Source organism: Manacus vitellinus, unplaced genomic scaffold (assembly GCF_001715985.3).
Source record: "Manacus vitellinus isolate BGI_N305 unplaced genomic scaffold, ASM171598v3 scaffold_8_pilon, whole genome shotgun sequence".
In the NCBI taxonomy this organism is placed as follows: Eukaryota; Metazoa; Chordata; class Aves; order Passeriformes; family Pipridae; genus Manacus; species Manacus vitellinus.
Genome location: NW_021940864.1, coordinates 26,043,869 through 26,064,292, shown reverse-complemented (window position 1 = coordinate 26,064,292; position 20,424 = coordinate 26,043,869). Strand labels below are relative to the sequence as shown.

The following is a 20,424-nucleotide window of genomic DNA, read 5'->3' as shown; positions in this document are numbered from 1 at the left end:
GCCTGCTGTTGTGCCCCTGTACTCCTCAGGCTCGAGTAAATGGGCCTTTAATGGGCTGATGACCCTGGGACTAACTGGGCAAGATATTCTTAGGACTCTTCCCCAACCATTGTGTCTCTGTGGACCTCTGTGGGTGTGCAGGTGAGCTTTTATCACATAACCTAACAATCTCTCTCTCAAAAAATCCTCTCTGAGCAGAGACTCATTGCTTACAAAGGCTATTTCAAATGTTTTCTCAGCTTACTCTGAAGAAATAAATCCAATATTTGTACCATAGCTTACAGCAAGAATACATGTATTAGTGTGTTTTGTCACAATTGAAAAAGAGGATTTTCATGTTGCTGGATTTGATTTACCCCTCCTTCACAATATTTAATGCCAATCTTGTGTCATACTTTTGGAAACATGTTTTTCTTAATGCCCTTAGCTCTTCTGCTTTGTAACAGTCTTAGGCCAACCTGATAAAAAATTCCTTTGAATTGTGTATTCATTTTGCTGTTGAAACTTTTTTTCATATTTTAAGTTGTTATATACAGATTTCTATCTGTCTGTCTAAGCAAAGAGGAGGGAGTACCTTAGACAGAGTACTCAAGAAATAAAATAAAATTCTACATTGCTTCTGTCAAGGTACTAGGTCAAGGAAGGCTCCAACTGAAAGGAAAGGAGGATGGTTTTGAATTGTGTGGAAGATTTGGTACTTTATCTTTGGCTGAGGAACTACTCTGTGTAGATTTAAGTGCCTTCAAATAACCCTATTTTGCAAAGAATTTTTTCTTTTATATATATTTGTACCCTAATGCCCAGCTGGAAGAATAATCCCCAGTCATGAAGCACTACTTTTGGGCATGTTACAAAGAAGGCTTGCCTCTAAAAATCTCCAAAAATATCAATAGAGATTTAAAACATTGCTTATTTGAAAGCTGGTAAACTACCACCTCACTTTCGGGAGTCACTCAGTTACAATCTTATTATTCAAAATTTTGTATTTCTTTGAGTATTCTTTTTAAAATGAGAAGAGACACATAATATTTAGGAAGGAGCTCTGTGTTCAGTGAGAACAAGAGCAAGTAAATGTTCATTTCCAGACAAATTTTTTTTGAAACATGTTAAATTTTGTAAGAAAGAGATGGGGGGTAGTTTGAATCCCCTGAAAATAATTTTTAACTGTAACTCTATGTTCAAGATCTTTAGATTCCTCCATATTTTATGTGTATTATAGTTTTATTGCATTATTAACTAATAAAAATAATCATAAAAGGATTCAATTGAGCTAGTTTATAAGAGGGGACATTTTTCATTTTCTTAAGTGTTAAAAGACAAAAAAAATTAACATTATCAAGATATTTGGGTTATTAAAAAACCTATTTAAGCAGAATAAATATGGTGGGGTTTTTTTTCTTGAGACTAGTAACTAGTAAGGATCAATTACTGTCTTTGAGAAATCTTATTTAATCAGAGCTTTTCACATAGCTAGGATATTCAAACTATCTCCTTTCTGTGTGACCTCACAGTGTATTTTTTTTTCCTGTCGGTGATGATATAGATTTAGTTATTCTCCTGCTGCTAGATACCTTTCCTCTTCCTGTTTTTGTTAAATGAGTAGAAACATCTTATCTTTGATACATCTTTTGCCCAGAGAGGTTGTGAAGTCTCCCTCACTGGAGATATTCAAGAACTGCCTGAACACAATCCTGTGCCATGTGCTCTAGGATGACCCTGCTTGAGCAGGGAGATTGGACGAGATGACCCACAGTGGTCCCTTTCAGCCTGACCCATTCTGTGATTCTGTGACACCCACCTCTTGAGCCTATTGAATTGATTACAATTGAGCAGAAAAAAAAATTATTACTAACTTGTGTGATAAGCAGATGGAAACAGATGAAAAATATCATGTATTTAAACCTCTTGTCTTCAGAACCAGACTTAATAACAGCTCATCTACCCAACTGATGACTATTCTTGAATATTGCTTCTGATTTTAGGTCATGGATAAATATGGTGAGTTCTATGGCCGTGACAGAATCAGTGAGTTACTAGGAATGGACAAAGCTGCTCTCGATTTTAGTGATGCTCGAGAAAAGAAGAAACCAAAGAAAGATAGCTCCTTTTCTGCTGTGTAAGCATTTACCTACAGTTTGTTTGTGTGATTGTTTTTTGTTTCGTTGGTTGGTTTGTTCTTTTCTTTTTTTGTAAGTAAAAATCAAGCATTCAAGGTTTGTCATTCAGACAAAACACATTCGTTGCTCATTTATGTGTATCTGTATAAGATAATTCTTATGTTGAATGATATAGTGAATTTATTTCATTATAGACAACATATCTACAGGATTCCTCTGTTTTTTGTTTATGAAGATTTAGTTTAGTGCACAGCTGCTTGAATATTGCAACATTCCCACTGTTTTGATAGTGTCATTATGACTGGGCTGGAAACCCCTTTTCACCGTTCTCTCAGTTCAGCTCTGCTGGAAAGAATGGACAAAATTGGCACTCCGTGTTCTGATTATAAAGAAATGAAGGGATAAATTTAAGTGCTAGTGAACAGTAAAATCTAGGAATTGGGTGATTAGTATTCACATCCTTTTATAATTTTTTTTCCCTAAACAGTAGATTTGCTTATCGTTTGAGAGACAGACATGAAGAAAAGCCCCTAGACATTCAGAGTAATAAGTTTTCCCTCATAGGGCAGGGACATAGTTTTTGTAAAACACTGCAAAAATGTTTTTTTCCAGTTCTGTGTTATAAAAAAGGTATTCAACTAGCTAGAACATATTTTAACAGGTGGAATTTTAGTGCTACAGAGATTTTTATGTAAGAGTTTATTTATAGCTTTCTTTAAAAGCATCATTTTATCTATGGGTTTGCAAGGATTGTGAGAAGTAGACAGTCAGACCACTGGTAGATTAGAATTGTACTGAAGCAAGGACTGCTTTTTATAAAGATGGATCTTTTATCCATCTTTAAAAAAGATAGATATTAATTAACCCGGAGTCTAACTGGGCAGTCAATCAGGTGCAGTGATAAGGCTCAAGGACTCTGGCATTTCAGTACTAAGTGAAATTTAATATTGTGGCAGAAGTATTTTGCAGAATACTTTCTTACATGCTCTTTTATGCTGCTGGATTATAGTAGGAGCCATGCTTGAGTTTAGGGGGAAAAAAAAGAAAATATTACTTTTATTATTGGTATAAAACCAAAATAAAACTACTTTCCCTTCCCTGTCTGTTCATGACTCATATGAGGGAAAAAAATTGAAATAATGTTTCTGAGAAAACAGACCAGACTGAAACAGTTGGAGAAAGCTGATGAAATACTTAATTTAAGAATCATGCCTGAAGCATGCCTGGGTTTTTTTACATTTCTAACATCTTTTCCATGTTATATATGGTTAAAAAAAATTACGACCTCATACATCTTTCATGTTCTCCCTGGGGAAATCATTCTGTACTTATAAGAGATTAATATGTTGTTGGAAAATAAACAACTATGACAGAAACAGAACCATTTGCATAAAAATATATGCTTTAGAAGAGTACATTTATCCACTTTTTAACAGTTTCTGAAATTAACACTAATGAACCTACTCAAATTTACACATGTTCCAGATTCAACATTTGAAATTTATTTGCAGTGCAATGAAGAGAGAGGTGGGAAAAGCTCTGGAGTTGAACCCTTACTTACTGTGATACTTTGGGAATAAAATAGAGATCCAGGTATGACCTGGATCCAGGTTACAGCTCTGGAAGAGCTGTAATTCTACATATGCCAGGAGGAGGTGGTGCAGACTGAGGCCAGACCTGATACCCGTGTCACCCACAACATAGAAGGGAATTGCAGTGTGTAGCACTTTCATTCCCCATACAAGTGAACAGGTTTTTCTTCTGTCTCCTTGACCCCTAGTTCCTACGGCTTCTCCCCTTTTCCTTTGGGAAAATAGCCTGGGATTCCCATTCGTCTTTCTGCAAGGGACTTAAAGCACTCTACTTGCAGGCGACCATGATTCGTCAGAAACTCCTGCCCATCCTATTGTTATACTGCATTAAAAAAATCCACAGTGTACTGACTCTGGAAGAGCCATCCAGCTAATGGATGCAGTCTTGAGTATTTTTAAAGTATATTTATTCAAATATGTAAATATATATTTAAATATATAAATAATTATTTCAATATATTTTAGTATTATTTAAATATAGCCAACTAAGGAGTTGGAGCAGTAAAGTTGGAGCTTTAGTGTGGAGTAGACAGTAAAGACAGTTAAATTTTGCACACTGAGCTTGAGACAGCGGTGCTGTTTTTCCATTAATTTAGTTGCTTTTTTGGATGGTGTTAAACTAGATGCATGGTGGATGAAGTATATTTGGGAGAATAATATGGAAGCCACAAACATGAAAGTTAATTATCATACGTGCCATTGTGAGTATTACCTCCCTGTCCCTTTACCTTTCTAACTGCTGTTGTTTCTGTGGTCTTTAGTCTAGTCAGGGTCAGTACAAGAGGCAGATATGGCTCAAGCATCTGCAGCAAGCAGTGACATAAGGCTAATTTGGGGGGAAAATAAGTGGGGCTTCTATCAAATGCTCACATGGTAGAAGAATTCTTCCACTTTCAAGAGTAGAAAAAATGTAAATAATTTTCTCCTGGAAGATCTAAGTTAAACCATATCATAAATGTGAAGTGTACAAAGAATGAGGGCAGCTGGCCTCAGAATGTGAAAGAAGTTAAAAGGTCTTATTCTTCTTTGCCATAAGAAACAATAACCTGGGTTTTCAAAAGATTCTGGACTGGGTAACTTCGTTGTTAGTAATATAGTATCTTGGAGAGCAATGTTTTCTCTGGAAAACTAGTAGACCTCCCTCAGGTGACAGTCTGCCTCTTGCCCATAACGGCTAGTGAAAAAGTAAGGAATTTTAGCTGCAGTAGTTTTTACAATTGGAATCTCAAGATTTATACCTGCTATAGTGTCACTCTGGGATTAACAATGTTGAGGGAAGAAGTCAAATAAAAATACATTGACTAAAATTCATCCAATACTAACTAATGATGTTCCAAAGGAAATTTGAAACCAGATGTTACTTTTTAATTCACAGCTGTAGAGCTTAAGTTTTATATGACATCATATTCTTTAAAGTCTTTGAGCTACTTGATCAAGATAGTGAGCATAAATAAACAGGAAAATGCAGTATTATGCATATTATTATTGCTTTGCTGTTCAGATCAGATTTCTTTTTAAAAATAATGATATAAAAAATTAATGGTGCCTGCCTTTTTTCATATAGGTCAATATTCACATTATTTTTAGGACCTCTAAAGCTATTGCTATTTGTAAACTATAAATCATCAAATTAAATTGACTAGAGATGAGCTCCCCGGTGTTGGGAGGGTGGTTTTCATTTCATGAGAGAGTATCCTGCTTGTCCATAAGCAGTTCTGTCCATCACGTTTCATACATAACACAAATAGAATTATGAATAGGTGGACTTTAGTAACAAGATTATGCTTGGCATTAGGAATGAGTGGTATTGGGTCAGAATAAAGTAAGAGGTTCACTTGCTACAATAATATTTTCAGAAATAAATATCAAGTTGTTTTGCATTTTTTTATCATCTGATTATGATATTTAACAAAATTTGGATGAGAAACTCTTCTTAACATTGATTGAATGCTGTTTTTCAATTACAGTAGCTCCACTTATATATATATATATATATATATATATGGTGCTTATACTATTACACAAGAGTAAAAAGACTGCAAAAGACTGGAATCTTTTGCTTCTAAAATGTATCCATAAAAATGCTGGGGTTTTTTTTGTTTTATTAAAGATTAAATACTGTTACATGTAATACAAGAAGGAATTCGGTACTTCAGTTGCAAAGAATTCCTTGAGAGTGTAATATTCAAATAAAACTATTATTTTTATGTGGTCGGTGACTCTGGCTATACAGGTAAGAATTTTGGAAAACAGATAGACGAGGATTTAACTCTTGGTATTTCATCTAAGGCCTCAGGTGAACATCTGGCACAGAAGGCAGCTGTGTGACATCTGCCAGCAGTGTTTCTACTTGCTTAGTCATTGTCAGGAGCTCATCTCTTTCAGAAGCATTGAATCACTCACATTTTAAGGATAAAAGTAGAACAGATGACATGTTTCATTCTATTACTTGTATATGTTCTTCAGTTGTGATCCAGGTTTAGAATATTTTTGTGTCACTATAATACAGATGATCCAAACCTTTTCTAAAAGAAAATATCAAAAACTAAAGAGGACAAGATATCGTTTATAGCAAAAATGGTATACATCTTGTTTGCTAAGTTAATTGTATTACTTCTCTATAGAGGGACAAAAAATTTATTTGTGCTATTAGAGTAAGCAGAGAATAATACCTAAAGGTATTAATTAAAGGAATACAAGGGAAAAATTTTGAGAACATGGTTTACATTATTAGTCTATACAATATAAAAGTTTATTCAAGAGAGGAGAGCAGTAGAAGAGGGTAACTGGCTAATATAACAAAGCAAACACTGTGGAAGAAACTGGGAGCCCAGCAGCCCCAGAGTGGCCTCACCAGTGCTGAGTTAGAGGAGAAGCATCACCTCCCTTGACCTGCTGGCAGTGCAACTCCTCCTGGAGGACAGGGTACCATTAGCCTTTTTTGCAGTGAGGGTGCATTGCTGACTTAGGTTCAACTTGCAGTCCACCAGAGCCTCAGGTCCTTTTCTGCAAAAGCTTTCAGTATATATCTCCTTTTTATTCGCATTTATTCCTGAATAAATAAGTGGCAAAAGCAAAGGAAAAAAGCTCTGAGATTCATTTGACTTAAATTTGTCTGTCTTTAATATCATCTAATTGTGTCACCCAAGGTAGGCTGTCATAACTCAGGTAAAGAATTGGCATTTTGTGGGGCAAATTCTGTGACCTTTTTTGACAACTACTTTACACTTGGATGGGTCCCTTAAAAAAAAGTACAATCTCTTTTTCTCCCTGGGTTATAAAGACAGTTCATTTCACTTGCATGTATGTGCTAACATTGTAGAAATCAATCAGCATTAGGTCTGATGAATCCAAAACAGTATTTATGAATTCGATTTTCAGAATTATTTTTTTTGACAGATCCATTCCAGGGTAAAAGTGTGAATTAGAACAAGGTTCTGATATATTTCAGCTTTGGAGAAATAGATCAGCTGTTGCCTCCTCTTGTGTGACAGTGCACTTTCTACAGATTGTGTTGCATATTTTCTGATTGTGTTTTTACTACAAAATGCAATTTTATTATGTATTTTTACAGGCTAAATTCCATTGATGTGAAGTATCAGATGTGGAAATTAGGAGTTGTTTTCACTGATAATGTAAGTTTCTCAGTATATACATATATGCATTTTCATTTTCTAAAAAGCAATATACACTTGCTAACACAAAGAGTTTCATTGGGAGGTATGAAATACTCTGGATTATACTTATTTTACTACATGAAGAAAATCTTGGAAGCTTAAAAAGACATTGTCAAAATATTTTCACAGTAACATTGGTAGTAGTCTATAGAACCTCAGCCAATTCCTGCCCCCCTTCTGATAAGCTTTATTAGAAGCAATAAGCAAACACTGCATTATACAATTAGAAAACTGACTATATAAATACTAATTGCCATTTCTCGTATTGTTCATAAATTTTATGAACACTTGAATATTCCTGGAGTACAGTCAGATCAGTATAGTTAATGTATCTGGAATTGCTAAATTTGTATCACTGAGACTGATAGTAATATGTGCCATCAGTTGGCAGATTATTTTAATAATTTAAAAAAGGGAGTCTGGTTTGATTGTTAAGTATTATGATTATTGCTTGCCTAACAGCTTATTTTGTTGGTCAGAAAGATGATTGGGGAAAAAAACTATTTTGGAACTAGGATTGACGGAGAATGAGAGTGTAATCAGACTGTACTCAGGAAAAGTGAACAATAAAGTCTCCAAGTCTAGAGACAGAATGATCTGTAAACAGTTAGTGTTTGTTTTTTCCTAAGGAACAGACTGAAATTTCTTTTATAAATATGTACTTGTCTTTAAATCCAATAAAAATTAATTGATAGAGGAAAAGATGAAGTTTACATTTGTGGTAATAGTAAACTACTTAAGTAATATTTATATGTTTAAAATTTCTTTTGTTCTTGCAGAGTCCTATCAGTTTTCATTAACTACCTTAAAGCAGAAATATTTTAATTTAATTATTTAGAAATTATTAAAAATAATTTAAATCAGAAAAACATTTTTACAGTAGAAACAATGAAAAATAAGGGTTTAACAATTTCAAAATGAGTTTTTAGAATTTTAATTTAGAATTTCTCAATTTTGCCCATGTCTTTTGGACTCTGTATTTGAGTATTTAATATTTTTGCACAAAGAGAAAATTCTCAAAGATCTCTAGAAAATTCTATGTTAAAAAAGAACTGTTTTCTATTTAAAGAAGAGCACATTTGAGAAAATTCTACCTTTCGTTAGAGTTTTGAATTAAGTTAAAGATGAAAACCATGAGTTTTATTTTGAATATACTTGTTTTTTCTGTTAGTCTTTCCTTTACCTAGCGTGGTACATGACCATGTCAGTCCTTGGTCATTACAACAATTTTTTCTTTGCTGCTCATCTCCTTGACATTGCAATGGGATTCAAGACATTACGAACTATCCTGTCATCAGTGACCCACAATGGCAAACAGGTATCAACTTCATCTCCTTTCAGCTTTATTACTTAAGGAGTATATAGGGAAGATCACTTCATGACTTAATTCAAGTGCTCTGCAGATTGATGACAGAAATTGTTCTTTTATCACAAACTCTAGAACTTGAACTGGTGAGGAAACTAGCCAATGGGGTTTATAATCATAAGAAAAGGACTGGGATATATGACAGTTTCTAACTGTTATGAGCAATGTTGCTATTTAAATTCTTTTCAGGATTCATCTAAAGAAATGTCCACTTGAGATCCAATTACTCATCTGTTAGAGGACTGTTTGAGAAACTCAGCTCTCGGATGATAAGAAATCTTTTCCAAGAAACTATAGAATCTGGAATTGCATTTCTGGTTTAAGTAAAAAAAAAATTAACTAAGGCATTTCATCTGCTGAGATCTACTGTAGAAATGGCATTTAATGTAACTTGAGACTAGGTGTTCCTCAAGGCTGATGGCCTTACCATTTCAAAGGAATTTTGTAAACAATTTCGAATTATGAAAAAGCCATCCTTGATCTGATCAGAAGATCTTCCAGCAAGGCAACTAATATAATTCTTATTCAAGTGAGCTGGGAATGATAACATAAAGGTTTTCTCTGTTGTGTATACATGCTGCTGTAATAAGACAAAACTTCAGTTCTGACTTTATAAAATGTAGGTGCTTTAGAAGTCTTGTAAAAAGTGTCATTTCTAAATTTATCAGTAGCAAGTTATTTTTCATGTTTTTTAATTTTATTCCCTTTTATTTTAAGCAAGTTTGATACTAAAAAGATCATAAAATCATTAGCAATTTTTTTTTTAATGCAGAGGATGATTGTTTTAATTTAATTTTGTCTTCAAATGCACTGTCCTTGTCAACATTTTTAAGAAGTAATACACATTTAAATGGACACAGTTTATATTTCAAAATAGCTGGTGAAGCACATGACATATAGAAGACAAGTATGAACTCACTGTATAAACAGTATAAATTGTTGTTTTGATTTATGTGACAAACTTCAGTTGCATTTGCAGAATAAAAATTGTGTTTTGAAAAAGTTACAGCAATCAACACACTGCATTCATTCCATATTAAAGAACAGATTTTCTTAAATTCTTTGTTCAGATTTCTTAAAAGAACAAAAAAGCAAAACAAATCAGACTGCGCCTGAAAAAAGTGAAGTATTTTACCTATTTAAAATAGTCCTGAAGTTTTAGCAAATTACCTATAAAGTAAGGGAGCATTACTTGTGAAAAAGAACTTTTTAGATCTGGGAGCTACACAAGAGAAGTATCAGTTTATAGGACGCTGAAGTTCCCTTCCACCTGCTTTCCATAAAGCTCAAAGTGAAATCTGAATGATGCTGCATATGAGCAGTGTGGTCCTTGCTGCTGCTTTTCTGAGGTAGATATTAAAATACTAGGAACCGTTTGGTTTATATGTGATTTTATAGATGTAAAAATTTTTTTTCCATATTAAATTAGTTGAAATACTGAATTGCAATTATATAATAGGTTATATCCATTCTATAATTTTGTCTTCCAGCTTGTCCTAACAGTGGGATTACTGGCAGTAGTAGTATACTTGTATACAGTGGTGGCATTCAATTTTTTCCGCAAGTTCTATAATAAGAGTGAAGATGGTGATATGCCGGACATGAAATGTGATGATATGCTAACAGTAAGTCTTATTTTGCTTTCTGGATTTTTTCTTAAAATGTTTTGCTTTTTCCTGACCTTCTGTAATTCCTATTCATACAGTTGTATCATTAGCCACCAAGCGGGAAAGTTTATAATTGAAGGCAAAGGAACAAATGTAATGAACATCCCTAACAACTAGCATGTGCTAAATGAACATCCATAGTAACTGTGTGTGCTAAACAAACACATCTATAAAGGAACAGAAGAAATGTGATACTATACTTTGCTATGGTTTCTCAGAAAACACAAACCAACTATAAGCTGCAAAGCTGAGCTGAACTGTTAAAGGGCTGTACTTCTAAACACTGAGATTCTAGAGGCCATTCAGGGAAGAGAGTCAGTTATAGGCAAGGACTTTCATAAGTAATGCAGGTACCGAAATGCTTGTTTAAGCTTGGAAATCCATCAGTTTCTCTTAGCATGAGTTGCCATGATTATCTTCAATGGGTAATTCTGTTACTGAAACCTCTCATGTGCCCAGAAGCGCTGAAAATTATTTTGTACTTACTGGGACAGTGCCAGGCTTTGGAGTCATGGATGGTAGGTAAAGCAGAGCTTAGACCATAAAGAATTTCTAAGAGGCCTTGTACTTAATATCCCTCTAAAAGCAATCATGTACAACAATGTTAAATATATTTCAGTATGTTATGCAATATGAATCACTTCCAGGGAGTCAACAACATTTAAAAGCTGAATGAATAGATAAACTATTGAAGCAGAATAGTACATCTTTATTTTTGGTTTGGGACATTCAGTACAATGAAAATATAGATAAACTGGAGCATAACTCAATGGAGGCCTATTAAATTTTCAGGTGCTGGAGCACTTGCTGTGGAAAGAGAGACTGAGGGAATTGGGCTTGTTTGGGCTGGAGAAGAGAAAGCTTCAGAGTGGAGTGGAGTGTAAGAGCAGCTCCCAGTACCTGCACAGGGTTTATTGGGAAAAGAAGTTCAGACTCTTAATGGGAAGTGCATGGTAGAAGACCATGAACATGAAGTGGGAAAATATGTTCTGACTGAAGTGAGCCAAGCAATGGATCTGATTGCTCAGAGAGATTATAACATCCTCAGGAGGCTGTAGTGACCTGACTGTATAAAGCCCAGAGCAATTTTGTCTGACATTATAGTGGACCCTTCTTGGTGGAGACTTCATGAAGTCCTTCTGACCTGACCTACTCTGTAATGCTCTGAAAATACACAGATCTAAAGGCCACAGTATTGTAGAGGAATGAGTTAGAATAACGTGTGATATGCTATAAAATCAGGGTTGTCTTTTGTAAAAACAGTAAGATTTGCATTGGGATGTTAAAAAAAAAGTAGAGAGAATATATAATTCTTTTAAAAATAGAAAAATAATTTTTAAAACTTTTAAAATAATTAACACTATGTTTGCTCATTAAGTTAATTATTGCCTTTCAGTGGTGGAATATAAACTATCTCTAGAAATTGTTGGATTTTTCAGCCAATGATTGCTTAGTATTGCATGTTACTATATCAATTTCTTACGAAATGGATTTTGAGGATACTGTGGCATAGAAATAAAAGAATGGATTTTTTGTTTGATTAGGTTTTAGGAGTTAGTTATTGTCATTACTATTTTTTGATAAGGAGTGAGAACCCTGGACCTGTAGTTTGCAAACGTACTTAAAGCAAAAGAACCAATCAACTGCTCTACACCTCTAGAGAGTGATATCATAATTTTTTATTAAATTATAATGCGATAAACTGGAAATTTTATATTAGCATCCCACATCATAACTATACTGAGAGACCTATTATACCATTTTTCAGATGATAGTTTCACAATATTCTCAGATATTTTCAGTCATTAGCCTGTTATCTGCACGAGCATTCACAAAAATTTTTTGTTTGGTTGGGTTTTTTGGTTTTGTTTTAGGTTGCGAGGTTTTTGTTTGTTTGTTTTTAAATTTGTGTTTGAAACACCAAAACCAGGGAAATTTATTCACTTTTGAGCTAGGAATTTAGAAAAGGAGATGGCTGTGGTGGTGGAGATATTTTCTAATTGTATATTGCCGAAATTATTTTACATGAATCACGGGGTGCTGCTAGAATTCTGGTAGTTGAACTTTTGAACTTATTGAACTGCTACATAATGACAGAACATGAAATACTGCAGCTTCAGCTGCACAGCAGCATTTCACCTCCCTCAGAAATATGCATAACCTTAAAGGAGAGAAAAAGATGACTTGACATGGTATAGTTCCTAGAACACAGACAAGTTCTACCAGTTACTGAATTTGTTACAGTGGGTATTTTTAATTTTAGCTGCAGACAAATTTTGTATCCCTTTGTTTTGTGTTTTCTAGTGCTACATGTTTCATATGTATGTTGGAGTACGTGCAGGTGGAGGCATTGGTGATGAAATAGAGGATCCAGCAGGAGATGAATATGAAATCTATCGGATTATCTTTGACATCACTTTCTTCTTCTTTGTGATTGTCATCTTGCTTGCAATTATCCAAGGTATATGTAACCGGTGGTGAGATTATTTAGCAGTACAAAGATCTTAATCCTATGGTAATCCCACACCTAAGATTCATAGAGGACATCGGGGCAGATCATGAAGGACGGATTTATTTGGTAAATCACACCCAGCTGACTTTTGTCCATATGCTGCTCTTTTGAGTCTCTGTAAAATCAATGGTCTCTAACTGGATCAATGGAAAAAAACGTAAATATTTTGCTCTAAGAATACTGGTGTTCACTGCAGTTTCTATCTTCTCATTGCTCTTTCTAAAAGTCTCCTATAAATCAGCAAGAGGAGTGATTAGAAATCTTGTGACACAATTTATAATCTTCTTTCAGTGTAACCCATACATGAACAAAATCAGTAGCAGATGCTGTCAGTATTCCTGCTGCCAACATCTAATCTTCTTGACTGACAAATCTTCAGATTGCTGGTAGTGGTGTGAAAATGGGAGCATAGCTTTAAGAGGTTTAATCTTGTCTTACATAAAAACAGCTGTTTTTTGTGATGCCTGCTTACTTGAACAGTGTCAAAGAGTAAAGAAAGGTGCTTGATATGAAACAGCTTTAGTATAGCCTGGATAATAACAATGGAAAGTTAGCTGCCGTTAGGTTAGCTTTGGAATTTCAGTGAAACTATTTGACTCATAGTGTGTCTTGCTGTTGTAATCTGGATAGTAGATACTTAATTTTGGCATGTGAGGGGTTTTTCTATTATGCATGCAATAACCATGTTAAATGTTATTATCTAAAGTACTTAAGACCACATCTGTTTACATATTATACTTTCAAAATATTGTCAAGAATGCCCAGAGTGTCATTTTCAATTAAAATTTTCACAAATTAATAGAAGTATATTCTCAGTTTTGGAAAAGCAGATAAAGATTTTTGCTAGGTTCACTTGCTGTTGTAAATACTGATACACCATTGCTTTCTGTCAGCTAACAGCTAACTGATGGCAATTTTGACAGCACTAAGGGTGCTTTCTCACTTACTACAAGAAAATTCAGAAGGCAAATTTGAGCTTGTGGTAAATTGTTTATTACTTTTAATCAAGCAACAATTTTTTTAAAGGGCTTGAGGAGGTGCCAGATTTTTTTGTAGCCTGGTGATGTATCTCATACTTTTTGTTTCTTCATTTTGTGAGTGACTGGAAAATAGTGACCTTAACTGTCAATCTTTGAGTACGTATTGTCGCTAAGGATTGTGGAGTTAGTCCTTATTCGTACTGGAGTAAGTGAAGGGAAGATCATAAAGAATTTATAAGTTCAACCATAGAGCCTGTGGTTTTTTTTCTTCTTTCTCTGTCTCCCTGAAATGACCCTTACATCTGTATAGCTCTGACAGTGGAACCTCGTACTACATGACTGCCATAATGAGAGAGGATGCACAGAGCTCTGGGCCTCTCTGCATCTCCTGTGTAATAAATTCCTGAACTCTGTTAGTACAGTACTATTCTATAGTAAGGCCTTTGTCACTGTAAAACTATCTTACTGTACTGAGTCAAGATTATAGCACTGGGAATAAAACAGAAATCTGCTTGTCCTGTTTGATAATTCAAAATGGTACTGCCAGTTGTGTTACTGCCACCCATTTTCTTTGGCTTGCTCATTTTAATTTATGTATTAAACTGTTTTTGTTGACTTTGGAATGTATATTACTTGTGCATAAAATTCTCATTTAATATTCTTTGTCAGTTATATTATCCCTAGATTTCCAAATAATCTTTGTCACATTTCTTGAACATTAACTATCTAATCAACTAAATAATTTATACTTAAACCCTAGGTTTAATTATTGATGCTTTTGGTGAGTTAAGAGATCAACAAGAGCAAGTTAAGGAAGACATGGAGGTAAGAACTTCTAGTTGCTGAACCATACCTATTTTCAGGTTTCATGAATATCTGTTTTCAATTAAAATGTGATCTAGTTTTAGTGGATAGCTTTTTAAACTAAGAGGAAAATATAGTTCTGTACATGGTCCGATATTGTACAATGTATATTATAATGAATTGCAGGTATGTGGCTGTTCAAGTCTTTTGGAATCTTCAAATTAGAGGTTTCTAGCAGAGGTATTAACACTGTCATGTTACATTTCATCTCACCTCAGATGTAATTTTCTTTGATGAATCTATGTGTGAAAGTATCCTGTACTTCGTGATTTTCTATTCTGTCATTGAAATATAAATGTAAGAACTCGGAAAAGTGTTGCAAAGCTACTGCATTTTGTCATCTGAACTTTGAGCTTGTTCAGTTTCAGGTGGACAAGCACAACAGGCTTTGAGGTAAATATTGCCATGTGTTACAGTAAGTGCTACTTAGTGCTAAAAAGTCAGCTGTGACTATTGTATGTCATTCTGTCTCCTGATACCTGTTCACTTAGAGCTGGCAAAGATTTAAATTTTTTTTAACAGTAAGTAACTACTCTGCTGGTAGTTAAGCTTCTATTCAAGTGTTTTGGTTGAGGTATCCAACTTCAGTCATTAAAAGAAAAGCCTTTTTGTTCAGCACATATTATATATGATGCATTGTCATTTTCAAGAAAAATTGTTACACTGGCCTTTTCTCAAAGCAGGGCAAGGGTTATATATAATGTTGAAGTGCTCTGTATGCTTTCTTTTAGACAAAGTGCTTTATCTGTGGAATAGGAAATGACTACTTCGATACAGTGCCCCATGGCTTTGAAACACACACACTACAGGAGCACAACTTGGCCAATTATTTGTAAGTACAGTAAAAATGAACTCCTCACTAACTCATGACCCTTGCAGCCTCTACAGGTACCTGATTAACTCTCTTGCATAAGTAAGAGTCAGTACTGTTTAACTTTGATGTGCACTCATGCTGTCTGAATATATAATTCTGTGGCAATGGCAGCAAGGAATGAACAAATTTCAAATCCTTCTTTCCAGTTTGGTTGCGGCACACCAAGTTTGTGTGAGCTTGTAGATGGAAACCAGGAACTTGGTATTTGGCTGTGGAGGCATTGTAAAATTGAATGTGGTGTGTAGGGTAGAGAGGAGCAGTATGACCTAGTCTGAAGACTCATGGAGAGAGGAGCAAGGAACAAAGGAGTGAGGGAAAGGGGGGAAATCTTACATTGGACTAGATATTTTGAGGCTGAGGCTGACTAAGAGAACCCAGGGCAAAGGGAGGTAAAGGAACTGGAATGAGGAGCTAGAGACAGGAGGGATCAACCAAGGGCATCAGGTCTGCCTTTGGAAATCCAAGCAGAGCACCAGTGACCACTAAACTCAGTCTTTTTGTATCTAAAAATAAAGGCAATTATCAGTTCTACAACCACTGTATCATTTCCTCTCACATATGAAAATCCAGTGACTGAGTGTATTTTATACTAGTGCTGTCACTATGCAGGGAATGGATTGTAACAAACAAAATACATTAAAAGTGCCATTATGTAGGATTTTGTTCCTACTTAATAAATCTGCCCAAATAACATAATATAGCATACTTTTCAGTCCATCATCCTGTGGAACTGGGTTTTTATCTTTTTGTGCATGATCATATTTTATGTTTTTATATATGTTCAGAGAGAATGTCTATTATAAGCAAAATTTTGAAATTATCACCTAATGAATGTCAGCTATCTGAAACCCCCAAGACTAATGTGGTTCTTTTTAAATTCAAGTTCTTTTATGCTCATGTTGATCTTCAGTTGCATACACTAGTAAAATGTCCTCAACCTATAATTTTAGTAAGAGAAATCTCTTAGACATATTCAGCATTTCTTATTCATTGTGTGAAGAGGAAAAAGAGAAAGTTCCAATGACCATTATGTCTGCTTCCCAGTGGGTTTTCATGGGCAAGAAAATGTCTATTGTAATTTTCAGATTAGAAAGCTTAGAAAATCTTCCTTTAAGCTAACAACAGAGTTAGCAAACTCTGTTGCTAACTACACTAAATCAAACTGAATCTCCTGTATTTTAGCATACTGCTCATTCAAAAATGACTGAATGCCAACAGTGTCAGGAAAGTGTGTTTAATCTGTCTCAGAACATTATCATAAATAGAAGTGTGGAATTTGTAAGTCCATGAACAGCATTATCACTCTACATTCTGAAAAATATCCATCTCCCTGCAGATTGCCTAATGTTTCCAAATTCTCTATTCATAGAATCTCTTTCTTTGCTTGTAGGTTTTTTCTGATGTATCTTATTAACAAAGATGAAACAGAGCATACAGGACAGGTAGGTTGAACAACTCTATAAATGTCAATGGTTATTAAATAAGATTGATTCTAAAATAAAAATTGTTCAGGCTTGGAAAAACTAAGAGTTTTCTAATGAATAGCTCTCTATATGGTATGGAACTTAATTCTTATTCTTCTAAGCAATTCTTAGGACTTTGGTTGCTTAATGTTAGTTGAGTATCAATTCTGCAGCACTTTCTTTTCCTGTGTTGTTATCTGACCTGTTATTCTTAAGTTGTTACTTCAACAAAATATAAATACACACTGTAAACAAAAATAATGGGAAACAGAACATTTAAGCATCCTGTGAAAGCAGCACTCGTCACATCTCCTTGTTGATTTTTTCAGTAGTCTTTGTCTTTTATTATTATCATCTATATATAATCTTCCATGTCTACATTTCTGAATAAGTCCATATGAAAGAGCTTGTGCCTGTATTTAAAATGAAACCTACGAGACATTTTCCCTGGAGGTTTCTTCTTTTATGCTGTTCTTTCAACCTTCTGGTACTTCCTTCGGTTTCCTTGAAGTATACTGAAATTCAGTAAAAAAATGTATCAAATTTACAGACTACTGTTTTGGTCTTTTTTCCTAGTGAGAGTCTTTCAACTGACTAAGCAAATGTTCCTGTGTTGCAGATCAAAACCCAAAAGAACTGAATAGTATCATATACATAGCCCTAGAGATTTGGGTCAGAGGGATAATTTGCTGTAAATCTGTGTAGTTTACGCTTTCTGAATTCTGATGTATGTGCTATAATCATCTTCTTTTATTGGCATGCAGTGTCCTATTGTGTTCACTGAAAAGAGATTTCTACTAACTATTCATTTTTTATAATGTTTGATACAGATTGGAAACTGAGAGTAGTTCATAATACGTAATTTCTACCACATGGTTTAGCAGTGGACTTGGCACTTCTAGGTTTATTGCTGGATTCAATGATCTTAAAGGTCTTTTCCAACCTAAATGATTCTATGGTTTTGTAACTTGTGTAACACTTGCCCTTTCGACCATGGAATTTATGTAATAAGAAGCCTATTTAAGTGTTGTGATTATAATGGAAATAAACTGACATATCCTTTACTGTTCTCTGGACTGTCTGGAGACAGAACCTTACCTGAACAAATAATCAGAAAGGGAAAAGAAACCAAAATGCCACTGACTCAGAAAATACTGCTCTTCTAAAAAGTACCTTTAAAGGTCATTTTGGTTTATATATTGTTTGTAGACATGTTTTGAAATTACTGATTCAGAAATTCAGTCAAATTTCTCTGACAGAAAATATTCTGCTTACCTTGGTATTTATCTTGTGACCAGCTTTAATTGAGCTTTGCAGTGCTCCTGGGTGTGCAAAAAGGACTAAACTACCTGATTCTCTTCTATGCATTTCTATAGTGCTTCTTGACTAGGGAAGAAACCCTAAAAGTTATTCTAAACTGATCAAAGTAATTAAAATTAATGTGTAGATTGATATGCAACAACCTGACATACACAGAATCAAAAAAAAGTGGTATATAAATAAAAGAAAAAAATTCGTACTTGGCGCTTTCTCATTAAATCAAGTTAAATTATTTAAATTGTGTTTCTTTCAGGAATCATATGTATGGAAAATGTACCAGGAACGGTGCTGGGAGTTCTTCCCTGCTGGTGATTGCTTCCGAAAACAATATGAAGATCAGCTCAACTAAGCAGAGATGAGGTTTTCTGGATGAAAATATCCATGTATTTCCCAGCTCTTTTGGGAATATCTAACAGATTTCTTAAATCCCCAAAGCTGTGTGCATTTTGGAGCACCAAAGCTCTGTTTTTAATGACCCAACTGCGCTTTTATTTTCTTGTGTATTTGCTTTGAGAACACTGGAGTAAAGAACAATGAAAAATTACAGCAACTCTGGAAACAAACCAACCACTTGCACAGACAAGATGTCCCTATACATAACATGCACACACAAGTTGAGACTTGAGACAGCTTATTTCTGAAACTGCCAGATGATACCCTTGTCTCTAAGATCACATATAGGGTGACATGGTAGCAACACTCATTCAGTCTGTTTATTTCATCATCCTGGAAGGAACTATATGTAGTTCACAGAGCACTGTAAAAGATTGTTGTGGACACTAAGTTGTGGGGAAATAGTGCCTTACTATATGTGGGTTGAGCTATGCAGAAGATGAGTGCATGATGACATTTTTTTTTTCTTTATGTCTTCCCTTTCTTCCAAGTTAATATTTATTTTGTGGTTTTTGTGGGTTTGGGAGGAAGGGATTTGATTGTGCACATCTTTTTAATAAGACTGGAGTGTCTCAGGACAAGATTAGGTTATTCTCATCAGGTTCATTTCACATTTACCTTCCTCTTTAGCTTTTGCTCTTATTTTGGTAATGCTCTGATACAACACTGCTACTTTATGAAATCTTTGTATGAATACAAGAGAGCTGCAAAAAAACACTTTAACAAGAACTGTTTCATTGCATGTTTATTATGCAAGTTTAAAACAATCAAAAAACCAACCTTCAGAAACGAGTTGATCAACATGAAAAAAACATTCACAATAATTATATCCATAGTAATAAAGTGTTGTGGGCTTTATTGTACACCTGGAAAAAGTGTCATCAACCAACAATGTATATGTTATGAATTTGACAGTAATTTTGGTTTCTTTTTTTCTTTCTTTCATTTTTACCACCTGTGATCGATCGTGGAGTTGAAGATTTTCTTGTTAAATTATTTTTTAAAAGCAAAGCTGAAGCAATATCCATTCAGGGACTCCATCAGTTGCATCATGAAACACCAATGATGTGTACATTTCTCCATTTTGAGTCCTTTTCAATTGTAATGCCAGTCTTTACAAATAAAAAGAGACATTCAGAATGGAAACAACCTGGTTTTGGTAGCATTTGAGGTCTTTGTTATGGAGTCTTTTTATTGATCCTTGAATTAATTACAACCACTTCAAAACAAGATTAAGCTACTGTTTACTCAGTGAAAGGTTCTGGTATTGGTTTGTTTGTTGTTTTTTTTTCTCCTGACTTCTTGCTGTTCTGTTTCCCCACCTCATTTCTTTACCAGTCATAGTTTTGTCATAAAATAAGTGGTCTGTATCAGTATTCAATTATAACTAAAAAAAAAAAAAATAGCTAAAGAAATAATAATTTAAAAATAGTAACTCTATATTCTTAAAAGTCAAACTTTCAGTTCAGCAGACTGTGAATATTGCTGAAATTGGTATCCTGTTGAGGATTTTGGTAAAATCTCTCAAATTCTGCAAGAACTAAGGCTGGACAGGCTGGTGACAGTGGAAGGGGCAGGTGTAACAACTACATTTATATT

The 20,424-nt window shown here is 34.4% G+C and overlaps 1 protein-coding gene across 1 annotated transcript in view; it reads left to right on the top strand.

The window, feature by feature from the left end:
- RYR2 (ryanodine receptor 2) overlaps positions 1-19,974 on the top strand; it is a 379,203-nt gene extending 359,229 nt beyond the window's left edge. Inside the window, exons 97-105 of the mRNA XM_029965125.1 lie at positions 1,983-2,116; positions 7,284-7,344; positions 8,558-8,704; positions 10,243-10,377; positions 12,724-12,880; positions 14,672-14,736; positions 15,507-15,607; positions 17,040-17,091; positions 18,686-19,974. Coding sequence (XP_029820985.1) covers positions 1,983-2,116; positions 7,284-7,344; positions 8,558-8,704; positions 10,243-10,377; positions 12,724-12,880; positions 14,672-14,736; positions 15,507-15,607; positions 17,040-17,091; positions 18,686-18,781 — 948 coding nt within the window. The 3' untranslated portion in view covers positions 18,782-19,974. The remainder of the gene's footprint in view (positions 1-1,982; positions 2,117-7,283; positions 7,345-8,557; positions 8,705-10,242; positions 10,378-12,723; positions 12,881-14,671; positions 14,737-15,506; positions 15,608-17,039; positions 17,092-18,685) is intronic.
- Positions 19,975-20,424: the final 450 nt, after the last annotated feature.